General features: G+C 36.8%; 2 protein-coding genes across 2 annotated transcripts; both read left to right on the forward strand.

Annotated features, from left to right (window-relative positions):
• Nucleotides 1-1,011: 1,011 nt before the first annotated feature.
• Nucleotides 1,012-1,548, forward strand: LOC130717799 (uncharacterized protein At4g04775-like). Its single transcript, XM_057568165.1, has 2 exons — nucleotides 1,012-1,182; nucleotides 1,279-1,548. Exons 1-2 carry the CDS (start codon nucleotides 1,012-1,014, stop codon nucleotides 1,546-1,548), a joined length of 441 nt encoding a protein of 146 aa, XP_057424148.1.
• Nucleotides 1,549-9,564: 8,016 nt separating this feature from the next.
• Nucleotides 9,565-16,169, forward strand: LOC130728903 (probable disease resistance protein At1g62630). The gene is made up of 3 exons (XM_057580480.1): nucleotides 9,565-9,761; nucleotides 10,273-11,882; nucleotides 15,837-16,169. Exons 2-3 carry the CDS (start codon nucleotides 10,273-10,275, stop codon nucleotides 15,922-15,924), a joined length of 1,698 nt encoding a protein of 565 aa, XP_057436463.1. The 5' UTR covers nucleotides 9,565-9,761; the 3' UTR covers nucleotides 15,925-16,169.
• The last annotated feature ends 10,194 nt before the right edge of the window (nucleotides 16,170-26,363 follow it).

The raw sequence follows: 26,363 nt of genomic DNA on the forward strand, positions 1-26,363 counted from the left end.
TATGCTTCTTAGAAATATTGATCAAGCATAACGTTTATGTATTGGTACTCGACTCACTGTCACTAATACTGCACCAAATGTTATTGGTGCAACGGTTGTTACAAACTTACAGGAACAAGGCTAAAGGAAAATGTTTTTATCCCGAGGTTGGATATAACTTCATCATAATCTGGACTACCATTTAAATTCCAAAAGAGGTCGTTCCTTGTGTCATTTTGTCAATGACTATAACAAGAGCATGGGTCAGACTCTATCTCATGTTGGTTTAGATTTGCCCATATCAGTGGTTACACATAATCAATTGTATGTTACTCTATCAAAAATGAAATTAGAGAAGGGTTTGAAGATCTTGGATGAAGAATGAGAGCTTTCAAACACCACTAAGAATGTTGTTTATGAGAAAGTATTTCATAACATTTGATTGGTATATATGTTCATATCTTTTTTATTTCTATTTCTTTCTTCCCGTTATTTCTATTTATAAAATCTTCATGTGACACCAGATTAAATTTTTGGGTTAAGCGTCATATTGGTCCCTGTCTTTGTGTCGCCATATGAACCAGGTCCCTCCCCGGAAAATTTATTGATCTGGGTCCTCGTTTCTGAAATGTTTTTGGGACAGATCCTCGCCGGAGGGAAGAGCTCCTGCGAGTGCATGTGTGGCATGCTGACTAGCTTTAATGAAGTGAGGTGGAATTAAAAAATAAATAAAAATTCAAAAATAATTACACCTCAGGTTTTTAAACATAATTAACATAATCCTAATTAAACCCTAACTTGATTAACCAAAACTAATTTCCCCCCAAACTTAACCCAATTCACCTCACTTAACCCAAATTCCCAATTCCCAAATCAATCTGAAGATTTAGGGTTCTTCTTCTCCTTTTATCCTCTCTCTGTTCTTCATCGTTCCTCTTCTTCCTCTAGTGATTCTTCTTCCTCTGGTCGTTCTTCCTCCTCTGGTTGTTCTTCTTCTCGTTTTGGTTCGACATTTTCACTGCAGGTCATAGCATGGATGGTTCTGATTTGAATGGTTCTACTGCTTCGTCCTCTCGTTCCAGGCAAAGGTCATGGTCTGCAGGTTCAAGGGAAAAATGTGAATGTGGTCTTCCTCTCATCCTTTACACTGCTGGTACTCGAATCAACCCAAGTAGGAGATTTCTAAGATGCAGAAATTGGCATGTAAGTTTGGTACTCGAATGAACCCAGATTTTTGAGATTTTTATATTGAAATTCAATTTTTATTCACTTTCCTAACACCTAGCTTGGTTGCTGCAGTTACCAGACACATGTGATTTCTTTTTTTGGATTGATGATCCTGTTGAAGAAAGACAGCCCAGGCATGTAGAGGCTGATTCTGACAATTTTGAGAGTGGCAATTTATCCAACTCTGTGGTCCCTGAACCTGATTTGAAGAAGAAGATGAAGAAGTTGAAGAAGAAGCTTGAATGTGATACATTTCAGAAGAATGTTGCACGTTTGATTGCTCTGATTTCTTGGATAGTCTCAGTTCTGGTGTTTATGTATTACAAGAGTTTTAAGGGTTGAATTTTTTCAAGGGTTTAAATTGTATTCTGTTTTGGGTAGTTGTTTTGTGTTAGGGAATTGTTCAAATTGTTTGTGTTAGTGTTTGGAAGGTTGTTTGTATTTCTGGCCTTGAATTGAATTAGTGGCTTTGCTTTGAATCTTGGGTTGGTGTAGCATGAATTGAAGTTAATGAATTGCAAGAATAGTTGTTGTGTTTCATTCCTGCTTCCCTTACCATACACATTTAACATGAAAGAAAAAATAGCATAAGGACTTAAACATGAACTGAAACATCAGTATGAACTTAAACCATGAAGTTAAACTTCAACATCAATACATAAGGATGACTTAAACATCAACTTGTTGTTTGGACCATAGTAAGACAGCATACTGGACCATAGTAAGACAGCATACAAAACAACATAAAAGCACTTATAATAACAAAAGCAAGTGGGCATAGTACTGTGGTCCACAAATCCCCACTCCCTAAATATTACAAAAAATTAACCCTAGTGGCCATGTAGTCATTTGGTGCTTTTGAAAAAAAAAGATTCTCATCTGATGATTAGTCAACTTGAACCTCCAAGGGTGTTGTCAAGCACAACACTACACTGTGTTGGGATATGCTCTCCAGCTTGCTCCTATATTATCTCCATGTTATGTCCTGCATTTGCCACATGAACTGGATCTGAGCTGCCAGCTTGAGGATTTTCAACAACAGAACATGAAGTGCTTGCACCTCCATTCTCATCAATCAGTGCAGTTATGTATTTTCTTTTAATGCAGGTATCATCAACAGATCTGGGAATTTCAGGTACCTTTTCTTTCTGAAAGATATGTAAGAGAAAATTAAATAACAGATTTGGGAATTGCAGTCTTAAACTTCATGGTTCTCATAGGTGAAAGAAATACCTGTTTTCCAGTATTCTGAGGGACATGAACACTAGCAGTAGTTGGTTCCCTTATAACAACACCAGGAAGAGAAGTTTCATTTTGGGTTTCCTTGGGGTATTTCTTACAACTTGTCCTATAGTGACCATATTGTTTGCACAAACTGCATTTCCTAATCCATTTTTTCTGTTTCAATAAACAAGATGCAACATATTAAAAGCTGCAACTACAACATTTTAATCTAACAATATGTAATAGGGTTTAGTGTTAATACCTTTGCTTTATTCTGTCCAGATGTTGGTTGCTCTATTCCATCAACAACTTGAGAATCCAGGACTTCATCAACTGGAGTAGTAGTTGCTGCAGTGACCTGTTGTGTATCAGCCTCCATATATTGATCCAGTGCTGCATCAAATTGTGCATCAATCTCAGCTTCATTTATGTCTTCTTCAACTGGGTTCTTGCAGCCTTTCCTATTGTGTCCATACTGGTTGCACCTGCTACACCTCACAAAAGCACATCCTCTCTTCAATTTGTTTGGATTAGGGTCATCATATGGGTCCCTCCTTCTTAATTTTTTGGGCCTCCTGCACCTCTTTTAAACAGTGGTGACAGAATGCACTCAGGGTCATTTGGTATCACAACCCATTGGTTAGGGCCAGGTATGGCAGTTATTTCATGTTCATAAGTAGCCCTGAAAGCACCCCTCTTGTAACAGTCATCAACATAGCTCTTTGGATCATAACCCTTGAAGTTAATTCCACATACTGCATGCCTGCAAGGAAAGCCATTGATCTCCCAGAACCTGCAACAGCATGTCCTATCCCTCAAGCTTACAACATGTCTCTCCAAAGTAAAAACATGGCGAACTTCAAACTTCATTTCTCCCACTTGCCTAGGAATCCAATTCTTGCTCTTTCCCACCTTAAATGAAATTCTTTTGAGTGGCTTGGGCATAATCTGACCAGTCCACTTGTTCATCTTCTCCATTTGTTTTGGAAACCTCCCCATTACATATGTCCTAATCCACTCCATGACGATCGCACTGTCGCGGGTGTGTGTCAAAGTATTCTGCTTTGAATGCAGTACAAGGTGTTGAACACCAGGATCGATCTCACAAGAACTTGGTGATGTATTAATTGATATTAGAGTAAAACAAAATAATTAAAAATGGGGTTTGGTTGAATTGATTGAAAATTAAGCAAACATAAATTAAAAGAGATTTAAATCAAATAAGAGAAAGTGTTAGTCATCGGATTATAACATTCAAGTGGAACAAACCTTCATTGGTTACAAAAGATTAATTCTTCCTTATCAATTCCCTAATTCGTGAGAACTAATTAACTAAGCGAAAATTAATTCACAGTTTCCTAAACTAAGCGATCAAGAAACAGTTACGAACTAACATAAACTAAGCGAACATGCATCAACTCTTATTCATAAAACTCCGGAATTAAGCAAACCCTAGATCAGAAATAGATGTAAGATCAAGTTTTGATCTAGTAGTACAACTCTATGTTTTGATGATTACATGTTAACTATTGTGTATGAACAATTATGGTACTCTAACGTTGTTTTCTGAGTGTTTTTATGACAGGCTCTGACTCTGATCTAATTACACATAATTCAGAAGCACTTTGCTCAAAGAGTAACCTCTGCAACGCTTTCGCACTCACTATGTTCAATCTAAACAGTAGACTAAGCTTCAGAAGATCTGAAGATAGTAAAGCTCTGATATGGATTCAGCTCACTTGAAGCTCTGAAGGATCAGAAGCTCTGAAGGTCCGAAAGCTCTGAAGGTCCAGAAGCTGAGTAGTGAAGATTCTGAAGTCCAAGAGTAAGCTGGCTCTGAAGACCAAGTACTTCTCCTCTGAGTCCAGAAGCAGAAGGAACAAAAGTCAGAGGATCCAAGTTTCCCTCTGACTCTGATCACCAAGCTTCACAAGTTCCAACATGAAGCGTCGCTCTGATCAGAAGTAAACTAGGATAAAGGTCATGTCGCTATCCAAAGTACAAAATCAATTGTACCATTCCTGACGACCTTACCTAACTTATTCAGCCACAGCAGAACCTGAAAAACCAGATCTTCCCTCCAACGGTAGCATTCCATGCAAACTTCCAAACCTTATTCCTTGGAGTATATGAAGAGGCTGAAGATGAAAGATGCTTTTTTAGAAGAAACTTTGTTCAAGCTCACGCGATATTCAAATATTTCTCTTAAGCAATCTTTCTTCATATTGTACTAATTGCGTTTACCATTAGCTTTCTGATAAGCATTTCTTTGTAAACTCAAACTTTCAAACAGTTGTTTGTTTTTCCTTAAGGAGACCAAGATTGGTCGGATCCTTGAGAAGACTAAGAGAGTGAATCTTAGTGATAGCTAAGTCAGTGTATTGTTAGTCACTTTGCAGGTTGCAAGTGCAGTTGTAACAAACTCTGATTAGTGGATTGCCTTCATTCTAAGAAAGAAGAAATCACCTTAACGGGTGGATTGGATTAGCTTGAGGGATTTATCAAGTGAACCAGGATAAAATCATTGTGTGCTTTCCTCAACTCTTATCTTAGCACTTTTATCTTTGGTGTTTGAAGAGATTTGTTAAAATCTCAAGTGAGAAAGGTTTTAGATTGAAAACGCTATTCAAACCCCCCCCTTTCTATCGTTTTTCATACCTTCAATAGAGATGAAGATAATTAATAAGAACAAATTCGCATTAAGAATAGAACCTCAAGTTTGCAAACACAAGAATATTAAAAATCCTAAGACTAACTATGGAGTTTAGTAACTCATAATAGAAAAGAGAGAGAGAGAGAAAGGAGGAGGAGGAGGAGGTTATGGTGAGATGAGGTGAGGTGGTGTGGTGAAGAGGTGGTGAGGTGGTGTGTCTAACAAAAGCCTAAACCTCACTTATTTATACTAATAAATAAACTTGTCCTCCAAGTAACAATCCTTGTTATCTAAATCTTTTCTAAATCTTCACAAAATCGGGCCCACATAAAGGAGTAAGCTGTTGAAAAATCAGGCATTCGCGGGTCCCACAATAAGTCTGAATCTTCAATCGAGGTAAACAAGAGAGTTGTAGCTCTTTAAGTCAGCTTTGCGGGCCTTCAATCAGATCCTAATTCGGAGTTCTGTAGCCCAAGATATGATCATTTTAGTGCAGACTGTTCCAGACTCGCAGGATTAGCGACAGCAACTTTTCAAGGAAATTATGATCATGTTAGAAGCTTTTTCTCGAATTGGGATGAACATCAAAGTTGTAGGGCTTCGAGTTAGCTTTCCAAAGACATATTATTCATCATATTTAGATATTTTTAACTCCAGATTCAACCTGTTCTAGCAAAACAGTCACAGAAACTAAAAGTGTAGAATTAAGCTCTTTTCCATGAATAATCCAAATAAACACTAATGGTCAAAACATGGCTAAGTCATAACAATTAAGCACAAGAATGTACATAATGAAGCTTAGAAAGACAAACATAAAGTGAATCAATTATACGCTTATCACTCCATCATGGTGAGAATAGGTTTGTCTCTGGCCAAAATAATTGCTGCATTGAATGACTCCGAGAGATTTTTCATTATGACATCACACCTTGGATAAATGCTAAATGCATGCCTGCACCAGGAAGATGTTGGTTTCTCCATCAACCATTCATAAGCAAGCATATTCTTCTCCTTAATGAGCTGTATTTTCTCCCTCTATGCTTCTTCATATGTAGCTTTTGCTGCTGCCATCATTAAGTCCCTTAAAAGAACTCCACCACCAAACTTGGTCTTTAAATTTGCATACAGATGCCTCACACACAGCCTGTGATTAGAACCTTGCAGCAACTCTTCTTTGAAGACTTCCATCAAACCCTGCCATGATGACATAACACAAGACAGTCAATTAGATTATCACCATTAAAGCTATGTTTTAATTGTAAGAGAAAGAACATGAGAATATATACATTTACCTTTTGTTGGTCTGAGATAAAGACCCATCTTCTTGACCTTGTAGGGTCAATGTCGCCCATCAACAACTCCATAAACCACCTCCAACTGTCCTTGTTTTCAGATTCAACCACATCAAATGCAAGAGGGAAGTATTCCTCATTTGCATCACGAGCCATAGTTGACAAAAGGATCCCTCCGTGTTTAGTTTTCAGATGGCATCCAACCAAGCCAATGAATGGCCTACATCCCCTTAGAAACCCTCTCTTACACCCTTCCAAGCACATATAAAATCTACTAAACCTAGGATGCAAGCTATATCTTGGTGTTACAAAGTTCATCTTGCATGTGTTACCTGCATCCCTTCTTCTTAACTCATTGTTGAATCTCCATAGCAAAGTATATTGCATCTCAGTAGCTCCATCAACCTCCTCAGTTGCCAACTGCTTACCTTTCCAAGCTCTGTATGTAGTAATTCCAGTCCCAAGATTTACCCTAAAGTCATCAACAATCTCATTTGTGCTAATTTTGTTTACAGTCCTAATTTTGTTCAACAATTTTTTCTTCACCCATCTAACACTGGCAGACTTATTATCAAAAACCCTAGCACATGTGTGCTCTCCCTTAAGAGTTTTGATTCTATAAGTCTGTTTGTTTCCAACCTGGCTGCATAACATAAAAAATGGACAGTCCTCACTCCTGCATCCCACCCTACATCTCTTACTGTCATTCTTCAGGAATTTAAATTCTCTGTTATTGTTCACAGAATAGTCAGTGAGGGCATCTTTGAATTGTGTAAGTGATATGAAGTCCATACCCAATCTGAATTTGAAATCCGGGCCCATGTCATCCTTTCTGAATCTTTCAAACCTTCTCCTAGGAATGTCTTCATGATCACTATCAGTGGGGACACTCTCAAGGTCCTCACTCACATAGCCTCCATCTAAATCTGAAACATTTTTCCCATCACCAATATCCACATTACCACCAGTTTGTTGAAGCATTTGGGCAATGTGCTCATTTAGTAGGGTCTCAGCCTCAGCAAATCCTAGGTTTGTAACCTCCCCATTTTCTAAATCCCTTTCTTCATCACCGTCATAGAGCCTATCAACTTCTACAGAAACATCAGAGTCATCATTTCGGTCTTCCTGGTTACCATCAGCAGCCAATTCACCATTCACCCCATCTACTACTTCAGAAACAACAATTTCAGGCACCACACCATCAGGGGTAACAACTTCATGCACCAAAACATCAGGAGTAACAACTTCATGCACCACAACATCAGGAGTAACAACTTCAGGCACCACAACAGATTCAGGGAGAATAGTTGGCTCAGGGAGAACAGATTCAGTAGTTTCAGGGAGATCAGCTTCCAACCAATCATCTTCTTTTTCCAGCATTTCAAATTCATTATCAAATTGGTCATCATCAGATAAAACTACAACTTCAGGAGGGCCTGAGTTTTTGCATGTCTCACCATTGCTTGCAACCGATGTGACTTTCTCACCTTCAGTTTTTCTAGTTTAACTTTCTTCATAGCATCTATCTTCTTTTTCTTTACTGTAGTAGGTAGAGTGGGAGGGTCTTCAAATAAGGACTTTGGTGCATGCATAGGGGGGAGGTCTGAGGATAGATTGTCCACAAATATGTAAACTTCACCCCAATCATTTCCAGCTGCATACTTAGCCAACTCCACAACATCCATATCTGTTTTGTAATTCCTGAAAACATGTCTGGCAGCATCCTCAACAGTAAACCACAGTAAATCAAACTCCTTGTAGCCAAGTCCTTTGACAATTTCCATGGTCTTAGAGAACGACCAATTAGCCTCGTCAAGATCATGGAACTTAGGTTTGCCACCACCAAAGTAATGCCAGTAAGGAGCACTTCCAAACCAACCACCATGTCGCACAATCAAAGTAAACACCATCCTGCGAAATACCAAATTTATCAACCACATAAACCAAAAATGAAGCATGCTAATATAGAAACCATGAAACCCAAATTTAGCAACCACATAACCTTGCAAATATAGCAACCACGATACCCAAAACCCAAACCGAAACTCAAACCCAAAACTCAAACCCAAACCCAAACTCAAAACCAAAACCCCAAACATCTATCGAAGAACAAGGACAGAACAAGAACAAAACAAAAAGAGATTGAAGAGTAGAGGAATAACGAAACTTACTTCGAACAAGCACCAGCAGTAGACGCTTCAACGAGTGGCGACAACGACCGGCGAAGACAACCGGCGAACACGGCCAGCGACGGAGAAGTCGATGAAGAACGTCAGAGGAAGAAGGAAAATTAGGGTTCTTTTGTGTAAATCTTCAGATTGATTTTGGAATTGGGAATTTGGGTTAAGTGAGGTGAATTTGGTTAAGTTTAGGGGGGGGGAGAATTAGTTTTGGTTAATCAAGTTAGGGTTTAATTAAGATTATGTTAATTATGTTTAAAAACCTGAGGTTATTTTTGAATTTTTATTTATTTTTTAATTCCACCTCACTTCATTAAAGTTAGTCAGTATGCCACACATGCACTCACCGGAGCTCCGCCCTCCGGCGAGGATCTGCCCCAAAAACATTTCAGAAACGAGGACCCAGATCAATAAATTTTCCGAGAAGGAACCTAGTTCAGACAGCGACACAAAGACAATGACCACTATAACGCTTAACACTAAATTTTTCATGTCAAATCATGTAAAATGTATTAAAACAAATGTTGGGCCCGTGCGTTGCACTACAAATGCTAGTCTGGATATTATATAGAAAGCTTAGTCAATACATTTGTGGTGCAATGCACAGGTGCAGCATTAGTTTAAATACGTTTGACGTGATTTGACAGTTGTCTATGTCAATTCATCCTCCCTTCACCTTAAAGTGCGCTCTTTTGTCGGTTTGAAGTTGGCATCTACATGTGGATTAATCATTATATATATTTTATTTGGCCTTATTTGGTGGTCTCATTCAATGATTCTAAGTACCGCTAAGATTAAGAATCTAGACTTCTCGTGTTTGTCAGTCTTTTATTATGCACTTGCCCTCTTTTGAAAAAATTTAGTCATTTATATGGACTCTGGATTTAAGAAGGATGGGCAATTCTTGAAGTCTTTGAAATTTAGTATAGTATATATATATATATATATATATATATATATATATATACACACAAATGCAAGCCATGTTATCAATTAGCTGGCTGGATTTGTACACATCTCTCAATTTTACTATTACGTTGACCAAAAAGAAAAGAAAAGAAAAAGACCAACTTGTAATGCCCAACGTCCAGTTCCAGTATTTATCGATCCCGTGAGGAAAAGCTTGGTTAAGGCAGAAAACAAAATCAACTTTCTGGGTGCAGTGCATGCCATCTCCACATTTTGTGGCAGCAATTACACTTTGGAGTAAGTTAAAATTCCATTCATCACTTGTACTACTACTGTTTTCGTTTCTACATTCTATATATTTTCATATCATATAAGTGCTTTCCTTTTATCGATCGATGCTGAATTATGAATTATTGTCTCCCAGCAAAATTTTATATGAATGTTTCACATAATTTTTGAAAGTCGATTTTAAACTATGTAAGTGCTAAGTAACTCGATCATCCTGCAGGCATATATATAATTATAGATTTTATATCCTTATGACTATATATTGTGATTCTCTTACTAAAAAATTGTCTATTACATCATGCGGATTTTGCATTAGAATTTCCAGGAAACATGGTGGATAAATTCTATAAGACTTGCTTATTTTAAGTGTCAAGCATTTTTCTCTGATTTGTTCTGTTTGGTTAAGATATAGGCCTAAGATATAAATCAAATCAAAGAAAATGTTTATGAAGATAAAGAAAATCCTGTCATATGTTGATTAATTAAATTGATGATTTTCCATGTATTTTATCAAATTCAGATGGAGAGCTCTCCCTCGCCTACAATTCAGGCCAAATATGATCTTTTGAATGCACTACAAGATGATACATGCCATTCAATTGGACTGTTTGGAGAGAGGGGCTCTGGTAAAACAGCTCTAGTGAAAGCCGAGATACCCGAGTATCGGAAGATCTTTGATGCAGTTGTATTTGTCACTGTGAAACCATTAGATATCTGGAAGCTTCAACACCAAATTGCTCTCCAGTTCAGAATAAATATGGAGTCCGTTAAAAAACAAAGTGCAAGAGCATCAGTGATACATTCTGCAATAAAAAGTAAAAATAAAGCTCTTGTCATCTTTGATGATGTTTCCACAGGCACAGCTGACTTCAATCTACAAAACATTGGTATTCCTAATCCTAGTATGAAGTGCAAGATTCTTTTGATCACACATGACAAAAACTTCTGCAACATGATGAGATATTACTATTGGATTCCTATGCATCCCCTGCAGTCCTTCCCTTCCGGAAACTTTGGGTATTATTTCAACACTACAAAAGAGGCTTCTCAGAAACTTTTAGAGGCACTAAATGATGATAGCTGCTATGTAATTGGATTGTACGGGAAGAAGGGTTCCGGTAAAACATCATTGGTGAGAGCTGAGATTGACAAGTATAAAATGATTTTTGACAATGTTTTGTTTCCCACTGTGTCAAAAAATCAAGATATCTCAAGCATTCAAGAGGGAATTGCTAACAAGTTGGATAATGTTCATTTTGAAAGAGATGACAGTGATCGTGTAAGATTAATGAAAACAAATTCTGCATTTGATGCTATGGATGGAACTACTCTTGTCATCTTGGATGATTTCCCAACAATTTATAAACCGCAGGAACTTGGTATTCCTTATGGAGGGAAACAGTGCAAGGTTCTCTTGACCACACGTGATGAAGCAGATTGCATCTCGATGGAATGTGACCGTTCAATTTTTCTCAAGCCCTTATCTGATGATGAAGCTTGGGTGCTGCTACAAAAGCTCTCAGGTGTTAACTACAGATCCACTCTATTAGACGTGGCCCAGAAAGTTGCTTTTAAATGCAATGGGCTGCCTGGTCTAATCAAAGAAGTGACATCTTCCTTAAAAAAGAAGTCTGCTCTAGAGTGGGAAGAATCATTAGTCAGTCTAAGCCACTCGACCGCTCGTTACCAGATATTTATCAGTTTTCGAGGAATGGATACTCGAGATGATTTTACAAAGCCTCTATATCAAGGATTGTGTCGGGAGGGATTCGTGACCTTTAAAGATGATGAATCATTGGAGGGTGGGTCTCCAATCGAGAAACTCCTTGATGACATTGAAGAATCGAGGTTTGCAATTATTATTTTATCTAAGAACTATGCAGAATCTGAATGGTGCCTTAAAGAACTTTCTAAGATTCTTGAATGTAAAGATCAAGAGGGGAAGAATCAATTAGTTTTACCAATCTTCTACGAAGTGACACCCACGGAAGTAAGGCATGTAATAAACAGATATGCTGATGCCATGGCCAAACATGAAAAGAATGGAATAGATTCCAAGACAATTCAAGCATGGAAGAAGGCTTTGTTTGATGTTTGTACGCTGACGGGATTTGAAAAGCCTTCCGATTGGTACGTACGTAGTATATTTTTTATTTACTTTTAGTTAAGTTCATAATTTAGGGTGATTGAATGAATTGTTTTAAAATTTAGTATGTGTTGGGAAACTAAAATAAGGTAATGCATGCATTTAATCTTTTTAGGGTATTGAGCTTGGGGACATATTAGTTGGGTTGAGTGATCAGGAAGGTACAAGGATCAATTCCTAAAAGATGCAATTCTCTCTGATGTAAAAAAAATCTTTTTAGGGGACTTTAATACCAAATACTTAATCGGTTTGGGTATTAAATAATTAAAGGGTTGTTTTTTGTTAACATAATTAAGGACTGTTTAAATTACATATGAGTACAATTTTACCTCACTCTATTGGAAAAATATCATTTTCAATTGTGAAATGTCTTTTTTATTAAGATACAGTAAAATAAAAAGTTTTGTGATATATATACTTCTCTCATTCCTAGTTATAAGGCCATTTAAAAACTCTTTAAAAAAAAGGCTTAATCGCACTTTTGGTCTCCCACGAAAGCGATATGTGCCATTGGGATCCCTAAACTTTAAAAATCCCACTTTGCCTCCCAGACGTTAACCTCTGTTAACAACTTTGGTCCCTCCCCTCTTTTCCATCCAAAAACTAACAGGTTCTAGGACCAAAAGTGCAATTAAACTAATAAAAGAAATTTTAAAATAAAAATAAAATAAAAACCCAGAAACATTAGTATTGTTCTTCATCTTCATCTTCTTCCTCTTCAATTTCATCATCTTCAAACCCAAAACCCAGAAAAATCTATGAAACCCCAAATTAAGTAAAACCCAAAATACCCACACTTTTTCCCCTCTATCACCTTGTCTCTCATCATTGAATCACTCTCCATCATCTAACCTTTCGAGATCTGGTCATAGTGTGGGAATGATTACGAAATCAAAAGTGCTTCCAGTGGATGAGGAATCCAAGAACCCAAAATAAGAGAATGAAGAAACCCCATGATTCCGGAATGTAAAAAGATTCATACTTTTTCTAAGAAATTGAAGGGAGAAGAGGAAAAGGAGAAGGAGGTAAAACCCACGTCTTCCTTCATCACTTTCAGACTCGGATTTGCGAGAGGAAAATGAAAGGAGAAGAAGAGGTAAAACCCATGGCTTCAAACAAATCTATCCTTCCAGATTTGTTTGATTTCATATTCCAAATTGCATCTGTTGTTCTAGATATGCAGCAAAGAAATTACATGTTATGGGTTTTTAATTTGCAAGATTGAAATCTGCAGCAAAGAAATTACATGAAATGTTCTGAAAAGATTCAAAGTTTTCCATGGAATGAAGATGATGAAATTGAAGAGGAAGAAGATAAAGAAAGATAAAGATCAATAATGTTTTATGAGTTTTAATTTTAATATTTAATTTTTAATTCTTTTTTGGTTTAATTACATTTTTAACCTCAAAACCGTTAGGTTTGGATGGAAAAGAGGGGAGGGACTAAAATTGTTAACGGAGGTTAACGTTGGGGAGACAAAGTAGGATTTTTGAAGTTTAGGGACCTCAATGACACATATCGCTTTCGTGGGGGACCAAAAGTGCGATTAAGCCTAAAAAAAACTATTTCAAAACATGTTTAATTTAGTATTCGTGTATGTAAGATCATCTACTAAATATTTAGTAATATTTATTTTCCGTGTAAACCTCTCGTATTTATTGAATTTTCATAATTAATTCTAAGATGTTAATTACCACTAATTAACAAAGATATGTTATCTGTAGGATTTGAACTCTGGACTTGAGAAATTTTGTTCCATCAAGTTTCATTTAGGTCATTCTACCAGTTTTACCACTAACAATAATTCTTTTCAAAGCTACACAATAGTACAAATTAAGGCTAACTAGGGAAGAAAATATAAATATTTCTAAGCCCAATACATTAACTAACATCATTAATTTTTTTAATAAAGGTTATTATTTTAAGAGTGTCTTATAATTACAAATCTATCTATCTATATATATATGTAAAGGTTTTGTTGCACTCCTTTACATTAAATGCATTAAATACATTAGCATAAATTATTTTTTGAATGTAATTAACATAAAAACTTAAATACCTTGATATTAAAATATATTAAGTAATAACAAATTATCTTTGTAATCAATATATTAAATAAAAAAACTGAAAAAAAATTCTATTGTCAAAACTCAAAAGTTATTCAACTACTTACATTAATATTCACAAAATTATCTATATTAAATAATAATATTTATAATTTTAAAATATTAACTTGAGTTGAGAAATATTGACAAGTAAAATTAATTAATTATAAATAATATTTACTAATGAATAACTTAGGTAAATTAGATATAAAATTAATCAATATTTGTTATTAAATAATTATTGACAGTTAAAATTATCATAGAATATTTTTTCTATTTAAATACATATATGATGATAAATAAATTAAATAGATTAAAAACTAAGTCAATTAAATTAAGTGATATCTATAAAATATGTTATTTATCTCATGTTAATGATAAAAAATTAATAGAATAATATAATTAAATTTATTTGTCAAAATATCTTAATTTTAAAAATTTTGGCTGATAATAGTTATAGTTTTGATTTAAAATATGGTTTTTAATAATATTTAATATGAGTTTATAACCTCCGATGAGCTTTATCATTGTTCCACTCACCTACAATAGATTAAAAATGCAGTATACAATAAAGTATTTAATAAACTTCCTAAATGCAATTATATTTATGTAGCTACAATATTTCTTCATTGATAAAAAATAACAATCATTCTTAGCCAATTTGCACATTATTATCATTATAATCAGATGCACGAATTTAACAATTTTTTTTTCACTAAGCCCTTATGATTTATTTGTGTTAACCATATGTATCCTCTACTGAGTGAACCATGTTCTACTCGAGTGTAGTGAAAGTTAAAGGTCTATCATAAAGTACAGTCCTTAAAAACCGAATCTCAGTACTCATTATGCAATAAATAATATAATTTTTATATGTGTCACTAAGAAAATGTTTCGACATTACTTTCACTAGCACACTTCCCATAAAATTTCAACTGAAAACACTACTTTGATGGCCAAAACATGAAAGCAAGAGATAAATACCACTTTATAAAAGTCTTTTTACTTTTATAGAAGATTTTACACAAACACATACTAAATTATTCATCTCTAATGATATATTTTCATTATTTTATTTAATATTGAGAGTGCATTACTATTAAAACATATGGTCACCAAATGAATTGAAAATAATTTTTACTATTAAAGAAACATAAAATATGTGCTTTAATATACTGAAAAAAAATAGTGTACAGTAGATTTTTTGTTGAACTTCATTAATGTAATTACACTATATATGTTTATCATATTCTTAGTTATCTACTGTTTAATTTATTAACTTTTCACATGACATATATTATTTCTACAAATAATAGACACATAATAACTTAAAAACAAACCCGTGCCCCGTGCAACGCACGGTTTCTACGTACATTATACAATTACCTAGAGTATTCAATTCTATCTTTCGATTTTTGAAAAATGCATTGAATCAAGTAAATCCTTTTAACTTGCTCAAAAAAAAGTAAATCTTTTTTTTTACATCGAAAAGATAAATTGCACCCGTCAAGAATCAATCCCTGGACCTCCCCCTACCCAACTCATATGTCCCCAGCTCCTATCACTTGAGCTATCATACGGAGACAAAAAGTAAATCCTTTTAACAAATACATTATTGCCATATCAAATATTTTAATTAATGCAGATTAGTGTTCTGTGTGACCATATATTTTTTTGAAGAATTTTAAATCAAGCTTAACTTTTATAACTGTTAAGAAATAAATTGGTAGTGTTTTTTTTTTGGGTGCATCGAAAAGAAAAATTGGTAGTAATAGATGAAAATCAAATTGGTGCATAATGAATTGAAAAGTTTTATTTACTTTTAATTTGCAGGACCAGAGATCAATTCATAGGGAAGATCGTCAATTTTGCTTGTGAGCACAAACATCGCTTGCATATACAAAGCAAGTATATGAATTAGAAGATTTCAACTTCTCATTTTTTTTTTCGAAAACAGAAGAAATTTCAACTTCTCTTTTACAATGAGTGAAACACACAGAATTGGTTGTAGTAATGGTTATTGGCTCAAAAATGGATTGTGATTGCTTATCGTTTTTTATATAGATGTTCTTTGATTGTGATTGTAATTTGTACGTTTTGGACACATTTCTATGGATCGTATTTAGTATTTACTAATGAATTGAATAATAAAAATGTGTTGAAGAAGAGTAAAATTTTTAGGCGACGTGATATTTTTATTTTTTTAATGGAAAAAACAAAAAAAAAAAACTACACCACTAAGACATCATTGGAAAGTAAGGAAACGCCACACTGCTAGTGAGCACCTATTCCTGCTAGACGATCTACAAGACCACTAGCCTGTTTGGAATATGTCTAACATCTTGTTCTTGAAATAAACATTCAAAGAAGGGGTAGACCCCAAAGGCTCAGAGAAATCACACACACGTTCATAGTGAGTTAGTTTGTTATTGATCAAATTAGTCAAAAGTCCTTTACAACAGACCTTTGGTCCTCTATAATAGATGTCTCGTGGGCTTTTGAATTTCACCCTGATGAACCGGTTGGGCCGCACTACTTCAAGCCCAACTCCCTTACATACACTCCCCGCCCCGGGTGTGTACCCTAAGGAAAGAAACACCGACTCCTACTTAAATGAGACCCCGTCGGTGGGCGGGACTCTACGCCCTCTTATCCCTGGGCGAGCCTCTTCAAACCATGGGGGCTCGCCCAGTCCACAAGGCACCAAGCTCCTAGCATAGTGCAATGTGTCTTTAAAACGTGACCGCCAACTTCCGTTCCCATGTGATCCCACTAGCAGGTCGCCCGTTGCCACTTTCCACTTGGTACAACATTCCTCGGCTGGCGGTTTCGACCAACGTACGGGAACTATTCCCAAGCTTCTAGTTGCAATAGCTTCCCCGCCCAAGAGATTCCTAAGAAATGTTTCCAAACATCGCCACGCCAATCGCCATTTCAAATGTTCCATCGCCAATCCCTGCAGACATCACCCGCCCAGTCCACAAGACACCGAGCTTGAACCATAAGAGCATAGTGTGTATTTATTGCCCTCCTGACTCTCGCTACTCGCTTGGGCAGACCAAGTTTGTTACTCGCTACATGAGTTTGCGCTTCTCAGCTGGCGACCTTAACCAGCACGCAGAAACTTCGGGATACTCAGCATATCCCGAAAAATCAGGCTCTATTTTCAAAACGTCACATCCAAAATCAAAACGCCAGATGTCAATCAATCATTTCCTTTAATACATCGCGTCTTCCCAAGATAATCATGATTAGGCGTCGCCTCGATCTCCACTATTCTCCAAGCCACGTGCGCGTCCAAGAACGCACTCCATACCAAAGGTTTTTCATTAACCTATAAGAACCCGTTCAATCCTTCATTAGACATTTTCGATTGTCTTTCCTGTCAAACATCTGATCTCTTTTCTCCACTGACATTTTCGATTGTCTTTCCGGCGCCACCGTTCTCAAACCCCTTCATTCCTTCCGACTCCCGTTACACCGCCCATTCCGGTGAGTTCCCTCTTGACAACTCAACTCTTGCATTTCGTTTCACTTTATTTCTTTCCTTATTTTCTTTACACCATTCACCATGGCTTCAAATACCAAGCACAAAACCTCTGGCAGAATGCCAAAAACGCTAGTCCAGAACCATTCCCCTAACTCCGAAGTTGCACAACCTCCTTCCATACCTCAAATTTAGGCCTTTCTGCGTAGGACCCATGAAACTCTGCCTACACCAGTTCAAACTGCCCCTTCCGCAAAGGTCGTCGACCAGTCCTCCATATACTCCACCACCCTCCATGTAAAAGACTTATTCGAAAGGGTCGGGGGTTCTACCATGAAACTGACTTCAACCAAAAACTGCGTGTCGTTGGCTGCAACGGCGACGAACACCCCTAAGACTACTGGGCGCGCGATGACCCCAACACCCATTATTTCTTCGTTTATGAATTCATCTTTACTGAACTTGGAATAAAATTTCCCCTATCTCCCTTCTACTGCGAAGTCATGAGTTATATCAACTTCGCCCCCATCCAGTTGCATCTGAACGCATGGCCTTTCATGCGCTGCTTTGAGATTTTGTGTGACGCCATTCACCTAGTCCCCTCGCCAGTCCACTTCTTTTATTTTTATGATGTGGACCGCAAATCCTTGTCATCTCAATGATGGATTTCCATGAAGGCCCGCCCTAGCCGCCGGGGCTTCGCTCCCTCTAAGAGCAACGCCAAAAGCTCCTTCGCCTAGAGATACTTCAAGATTGGGATCCATCATGAGTACCCCGAGTTATTCACCCGCAAAGACGGGACCATTCGATTTCCACTCTAATGGACTGAAAAGTCGATTGGTATTATGGATATTGTCGATGACTCCTTGACGGACAAGGACAAAAGAATCATTTGCTTTTTCGCCAAAATTGCAAACATCCCAAGTCCTCAGCCAACGGCGAGACGACACCCAAAAAGGTGAAGAAAACCAAATTCACACACAAGCCCTCATCTTCCAACCGCCAACCCGAAAACCATGAGACGCCGACAATCCCCACCGGAGAAACCACCTCAAACAAAGAGACTGCCGCCAACCAAACCGGCACCCACAAACCAAGTCATCCAAACCGCCATCCCCAAAAAACAGTCAACTCTCCCAACCCTCAGTAGCAAACTCCACACTCTCCCAACCATGACAACAAATCCCCTCGAACAGTAAACGAGGAAGAAGATGGCGACCCGCACCATGTTCCTTTGCATGATACTTACGACCCTGTCACCTTCCTCCTTTCCCACCTCAAGCTTCAATACATAGAGGCTGCGACTGTTGAAAAAGGAATGGCCCACATGGCCAAAGAGGCTTTTATGGCCCTGCTTCACGTCGGGAGCCTGTTTGCGACTCCTTCCAATGCTATAAGACCGCACCAAAGAACAAGAGGCCATTGCTCACGGGAAGAGCCTTGACCTTGAAAACGGCGAACTTCGCTTCGCCGCCGCCCAAGCCAACGAAAAAGTCAAAACGTTGGAAAGAAGCCTAAAGGACCAAAAGGTCCTCTATGAACAGAAACTGAACCTCCTGGGGAGACAAGTGGGCCGGGCCAAGTCAAAATTGACTTGGAGACCCAAAATGACTTGATCGCCCAACAGGAAGCGAAAATCGTTGCTCAACAACAAGAACTCGACGCCAAGGAGGCAAAGCTGATCGGCCAACAATCGGAGCTTGAAGTTAAGGCCAAGATGATTTCTAGTTTGGAGCAACAGGTCGTTGACGTTGCAACAATGAGGCGTCAACTAGCCCTTTCCGCCGCCAAGCAGCGTGAAGAGGGTTTTTACTTGGCTCAAAACCAAGTTCATTTTTTGTCACCTTACGATGAATAATCTGAAAGCAGCGGGGATGAAGAAGAAGAAGAGGAAGAAAAAAATGACGAGGGAAATCAGAATGGCGACCGACCATAAAAATATTTAATGTACCTTTTTTTTTAATTAATGGTTTCGCCAGCCCTCCATGAAGCATTTTGTAATGACTTTAATTCTGCTCGCTTCGAAGAGCTAATGCTACTACGCTTCGTTTTTTTTTTGTTATCACCCCTAAATTTACTTTCGCTATCACCTTCAATATTCATTTGCGCCTTTGTTTCACGCTTTTATTTTGACTGAATTACGTTTGATGACCTTTCATGTGTAAATAAAGTGGGGCTTAGTGCTTGATTTAATTTGACCAAGGCTTGGACTCGCAAAGTGAGACTTTGGATTTCACAAAGTATTCGTCCATTTGGGGCTCAACGTGCTCGGATCCCAATGGCCATTTGGGGTTGCCCAAGGCTTATGCCCAGTTATAAATGCTCGCCCTTATTCCGGGGAGACTAAGGTGACTACTATAACGAAGAACAAAGCTGTTGGTGACAAACGCAGGAAAGCTAAAGTTTTCAATGTGGGAGACGATGTGATGATGTTCTTACGGAAGGAGAGGTTCCCAGTTGGTACTTCCAACAAGCTAAAGCCACGCAAGTATGGCCCGTTCAAGGTTAGTCGAAAGATAAATGGTAACGCTTATGTCAGTTATGTGGTAGCTCCCCCAGATTCCATGAATATTTCCAATACTTTCAATGTGGCTGACATTCATGAGTATCAGGCATATGAGGTCCCTTATCACGAAGAGAACTTGGGGTCGAGTTCTTCAGAGGTGGAGGAAACTGATGTAGCACGGCTAGCGGCACACTTCGAGGACGACATCGCTCGTCGGAAGGGCGGATTGCGTCCCACGTCCGAATAACTATTATTATACCTTTCCGGGCAGGGAATGGGTCAACAATCAATTCTAATGCTTTGCCTTATGCCTTATGCCATGGCTTGAAAACAACATTTTAGTATTATAGTAATTTCTTTTCAGTTGGTTTTGGGCTTATTTCAGGTTTGGGCCTATTTTAGTATCAGGGTTTCTTTCTTTTACTATCTAAACACTTGTAAGGCATATCCGTCATTAGTGTTTAATTGCAACTTTAGTCCTTGATGTTTATATAAACCACGATTTTAGTCCCTCACCTAATTTAATTACAAGATTAATCCTTCACGTTTCCTCCTGTTTGCAACGTTAGTCCTTCCGTCTAATTATTAACGGAGAAGGATTATGTGGCAACACACATGCCTCTCACTTTTGGTCCCCTACTTATACACATTATGCAGTTTTGGTCCTTAAAGTTCAAAATTACATTCAAATTAATAAAAAACAAAAGAAAAAACTGAAAATGATGAGTATTTATGTTCTTAAAATTTAATTACTTTATAAAATCATAATCAAGCATAGTAAAAGAAATTTTAATTTTAAATACTTAAAAATATATGTGCTGATTTGTTTATATTTTATAGAATATAAAAATATCTTTAATCAACACATTCAACCTAATACAAAAGATATCAAGAAAAAATATGGAGGATTGTCAATAAATAATCTCAATTTAAATTAAATAGGATAGAAAGGGAAACAATTACGATTGTTATCAAAACATTACTAAATAAGAATTTAAATAAATATTTTATAAAATCATAATCAGGCATAATAAAATAAATTTTAATTTGAATGCAATTTTTAAAGAAGATGTAAAGTCATCAGTTTTGTTTTGTTTTTTATTAATGTTAATGTGACTTTTGAACATTAAGGACCAAAACTACAAATGCGTATAAGTAGGGGATCAAAAGTGTAGTTAAACAATTTTCTTGGTCACATGAGAGGCATGTGTGTTGCCACATAAGCCTTCTTTGTTAATAATTAGACGGAAGGACTAACGTTGTAAACGGGAGGGAACGTGAGGGACTATTCTTATAATTAAATTAGATGAGGGACTAAAATCAGGGTTTTTATAAACGTCGGGGACTAATGTTGCAATTAAGCCTTTTTTCATTCATAATAAAATTTCAGAGTTTTCTTTTCGGGTGGATTCTAGAGTTCATCGTTAGGATTAGCGCTTGCTAATCTTTTTGTAGTTCCGACTGCATCAGTAGACTAGAGTCAACTTTGCTCTTGGAATACTCATCAGAGGGGCTTCCTATAAACTTGCATGGACAATGACGACAGATCTCGAGCCTATAACAAATACAAGTGTAGTTGTTCATTTACTTAACACACAACTCATTTTAATAAACTCCGAGTACTTTTAAGATCTTGAGATTCCCTCTTAACTCTCTAACTAACTTGGGTGTCAGAGTGCCTTATGCAAATATTCCCCTTACCGTGACGCGCAACCCTGCCACACTAGTAAAGTCGAGCCATGCGGTGTACCACCACTAGAGACAAAACTCTAGAATCACTCACAAAAGAATAGAGAAGAAGGAGGTCATTAGTAGCAGAGCGTCCCTGCAGATTAGAGCATCTCCAATGTTAGGTTCTTAGTTCTTAGCACTATTCACGTGGGCCCGTATTGCCACATGTGCTTAAGCAACTCTTTGCAGATTTTGCTCCAACCATGAGTTCTTAGTTCATAGAACTACTCATCTGGTCCCACAACACCATTATATTAATATTTTTTATTTCCATATAATTTTGATTTAAATTTAAATGTTAATTCAATACTTAAACTAAATTAGTTGATGAATGTGAGAGAAAAAATTAATTTTTTATGCTAACACTACAAGCAAAATGATTTGGCTTAATTTCACTTTTGGTCCCCCAACTTTGGCCTTCTTGCGAAAATCGTCCCCAAACTTCAAAATTAGCAAAAAACGACCCTGAAGTTTACATCCGGTTGCAAAATTGGTTTTCTGTCCAACTTCCGTCCAAAATCTAACAAAAAATGATGACATGACATTTCTAAATTAATTTTAACTAAAAATAATAATTTTTTAATTAAATAACAGCAGGTCTTTTTAAAAAAAATCAAAAATCATATTTTCCTAATTAAACATTAACTTTAATTAATTTTTAAAAAAACATTTATCCTTCTCTCTCCCTCTTCACCTCTTCTCTCTTCAAACTTCTGAAGCCATTACCACAACCGGCTGTACACTTCCAGAAACAACCAAAGAATCTTCTCTTCATCTCCTTCTTCAAAGTGTTCTTCAATTTCTCAACCTTTTCTCCCAGAACTATCCTTTTCTTCCAACACCAGAAGCAACCCAGAACCCCCCAAAATGCAAACCCAGATTCAATCAAAGCCCCATCTTCAAACCCCTAAATACAAAGAGAGATTTGGAGCACGAGAGCATGAGCGACGGAGAGAGAGAGGTAGAGAAGATCGAAGCTTCTGCAATTTCTGGGTTGATATGTGTTTTCCCCTTGGTTTGGTTCGATCTGTTACCACCAGACCCAAATCTCACCTGTTCTTCTTCCTCTCCTTCCTGATCAACGCTTAAAATCAAGGTTCGGTTCTCTTGCTCTTCGTCATCTATCTCTCAATCGCTTCCTCTTATCTCGATCTCATCAATAGAAGCTTGGGTTTGCAGGTTAGGGTTCCAGTTGGTGGTATATTTGGGGGGTTTGAAGATTGCTTGAATTTGGGTGAATGTGAATCCACCAGATGCATGTGGTGTCGCTGATAATGGAGTTTGTGAGTCGATTTGAAGGTAGGAGATATGAGATTTTGGTATGAGCAGGAAGGGTGGTGGTGGTTCTAGCGTTGCAAGAGTTGAAACGGAATGAGGTCGTGGTATTGTTTGGTTGCACGAGATTGATGTTGTTGTCCAATTAGATCTGCTTCTGCAATCCACCGGAAGAATTCTGTTTCTAATCCGTTGAGATTCAGAGGAAAGAAGTGTTATAGAAGCTGAAGGAAAAAGTTAAGGGTGGCTTTGGCTTCTCTTCACATGGTTTGAGGATGAAGGTGATGAAAATGTTAGGGAAATAGGTTGATGAAAATGCTCACTGTAACGTTGAGGAAGATGAAGAAATTTGGTGACTGAATTGTGACGGAGTTTTGACGGATTATCTCCGTCACTAGTCCCAAAAATAAAAAATTATATTTCTTAATTAAATTATTAATATTTTTCAATTAAAATATTATCAAATAATACCACGTCAGCAATCTGTTAGGTTTTGAACGGAAGTTGGACGGAAAACCAATTTTGCAACCGGGTGTAAACTTCAGGGTCGCTTTTTGTTAATTTTGAAGTTTGGGGACGATTTACGCAGAAAGGACAAAGTTGGGGATCAAAAGTGCAATTAAACCAAATGATTTTTAGCGACACTTTTGTTTGCGGCTGTAACATTATTGCCGCTAATTCCATCAGAAAATTAAAAAATTTGTGTTAAGTAATGAGTAGTCGGTAATAATTTGTCTTTACCAGGGAGCCGCACGTGATGTTCACTCATCGTTTCCCATTGAAACCTGAACTTGCCGAAGATTGCCCCTCTCTCACCGAAGCCACAACCATCCCCTGAAACCTGAAGGTTCACGCGAAGGGGAGAACAACAAGGAGATCGCGTGAAGGTTCTCTCTGTTTCTCGATCCGAAATCTCCTCTCCAACTTCGTTTATTCTTCCTCGATTTAATCTAGGGTTTCAACTGAAATGTTCCACTCACATCACTCACTCTCCGTTGTTTCTTCTCGTGCTGAGCTAGGTTTTGAGTTCAGAACCAAAATAGAGGCTGGCCTTCTTCTTTGGTGGTTCGGTACCAAATTAGTTTTTAATTTAAATCAATTTTACCTTGCTTATTAGATTTGAATTAGTTTCAGTAATAGAAATTGAGTTCGATACTTGTGACATCAATTTTAAATTTCAATTCTGCATGTTGGATTTTTGGTTGTGAAAAAATTGTTTTCTCTCTTTCGCGTGTCAGCACCAAAATTTCTATATGGAATCACTTGCCTTGAAGCTTTGATCTCATCATTTCAGGAACTTAATATTTTCCCTGTTGAATCTTGATTGCATTGGTTGTAGTCTTATTTCATAGTGAATCTAAATGTTTTTTTTATAGATTTTTAGATGCATACACCTGATGATATAATGATTGAAGCCTTTTATAATTGGGATTATGTGGTGGCGTGATCCTTGAGCCATTTTTTTACATCTGGCCTTCTATTTCTTATGCTTATGATTCATTTAGTAGAGCAAGATTATATGTCTCCATCTCTGCCAGTAAGATTGATTGTATGTCTGTCATTCTCATCCTCTTTTAAATTGAGAAATGCAAAGTTTAACTATGATCTAAACTGTTGAAAACTAACATAAAGTACTACAGCAATCGTTATCATTCTTGAAAGGTACTAATGAAGAGTTTGAGGAAAGATGTATTGTGAAAATTCTGTAGTGCAATGATATCAAGCTGTATAACTATGGTGCATTTAGGGTGTAGGCACTCTTGAGGACCTCTGGACTTTCTCATGCTATTGTAGCACTTTTCTATGGATATTCACTTGATTTAATTTGGAATGCAACTCAAGATAGATACCACTTGTTTACTTAGGAGTTATTATTTTTGACTAAGGTATAAGATTGCAAGGAATTGTCCCATCTAGTACATTTAAGTATGAGAACTTAACTTTTCTATCTGATTTTCTAGTCACATATGCAAGAGTCTTGTTCTAAGATAGGAAAATGCGGAAACCACAACAGCCTTTATTGAGTAGTGGGGTAAATATTGTTTGAAATGCCATGCTCATATTTGTTTCAGTGTAACTTATTCTTTCATTGGTGCAAGTGAAAGTTCTATGAGTTGTACATGTAAGTTTTTCTGGCAGCTAAGGAAACAATTTATGGCAGTCCGAAACCGCTAAAACTTGTTTTACATCGTGGCTATAGTAAATTCTCAAAAACATGAAGTTCAAAAAAAAAATTCTCAAAAACATGTTTTAGTGGCAATAACAAATGCCAGGAAATATAGCCGCTACAAGGTGATGGTTTTTCCTGGAAATTCAAAACGTCTTTACCAGGGGCGGTATAATTGCTGGCAAAGCTTTTATCGACCGCCGATACAACGGCTGAAATGCGGGTGCCGGTAAAATTTGTAGCAGCAATATTAATTGCCGCCAAAAGCAATAACTTTTGCCTCGAAAAACGCTTTTTGTTGTAGTGAGAAATCAAAAAGTAAAACTCTTAGAGCATCTTCAATGCAAGGTTCTTAGTTCTTATTTCTTCTGAGCTTGAAACTAAGAAATAAGTTTTTAACCATTGGAGGAGACTGACATAAAGTTATTAGTTCTTAAAAATAAGAACTGGTTCTTATATAAGAAATTTTACTTTTTGAGTTCATAGCATAAAAAATTAATTTTCTCTCTCTCATTCATCAATTGATTTAACTTAGGTATTGAATTAGCTTTTAAATTTAAAGCAAAATTTTATGAAAGTAAAAAATATTACTACTATAATGATATTGTGGGACCAAATGAATAGTTCTAAGAACTACTCCCTCCGTACCCAAATGGTTGTTGTTTAAGGAAATGCACACAATTTAAGAGTTCATTAATTGATACTAAAACTTGGCTAAAACACCCATATTTAAAGTTGAGTTTTATTAAAGAGAGAGAATGATGGTTATGGTTAAATGATAGGTGAGAATTGTGATTCGTGAGAATTGGAGGTGGTAGGTGTGAGATAGAATATTAAATGAGAGTATATGTGGAAGAATATGTGATAAATAGTCTTGAAATCCTAAAACAACAATCATTTTAGAAAATACTAGTGTTTTTTTCCTGTGCGTTGCGCGGAGAATATGTCTATTGTATTTGACACATCAATTAATCATGAACGTGATTATGCGAGTTCGTTTTCAGTTATTAATTTTTAAATTCTAAGTTATCTATGTTTTAATCTTTTTTTTAAGTTGTTCTCAATATGTGCTCTTTTCTTTCCCCATTAATTCCCCCTTAATTGTCATTTTTTCTCCCCCAATTTCGTCTCTCTCTCTTTTCTCTCATATGACATTTTAAATTTTAAATTTTCCTATATCTTTTTTCTCCCTGC

The sequence above is a fragment of the Lotus japonicus genome, chromosome 1, assembly GCF_012489685.1.
Source record: "Lotus japonicus ecotype B-129 chromosome 1, LjGifu_v1.2".
NCBI classification, from domain to species: domain Eukaryota; kingdom Viridiplantae; phylum Streptophyta; class Magnoliopsida; order Fabales; family Fabaceae; genus Lotus; species Lotus japonicus.

What these genes read in the sequence shown, in the direction of transcription:
- LOC130728903 (XM_057580480.1), top strand. Translation starts at nt 10,273, where the DNA reads ATGGAGAGCTCTCCCTCGCCTACAATTCAGGCCAAATATGATCTTTTG. An exon ending in TTTGAAAAGCCTTCCGATTG is followed by an intron (nt 11,883 to 15,836) that starts GTACGTACGTAG and finishes TTTAATTTGCAG; the next exon opens with GACCAGAGATCAATTCATAG.
- LOC130717799 (XM_057568165.1), top strand. Translation starts at nt 1,012, where the DNA reads ATGGATGGTTCTGATTTGAATGGTTCTACTGCTTCGTCCTCTCGTTCC. An exon ending in TAAGATGCAGAAATTGGCAT is followed by an intron (nt 1,183 to 1,278) that starts GTAAGTTTGGTA and finishes TGGTTGCTGCAG; the next exon opens with TTACCAGACACATGTGATTT.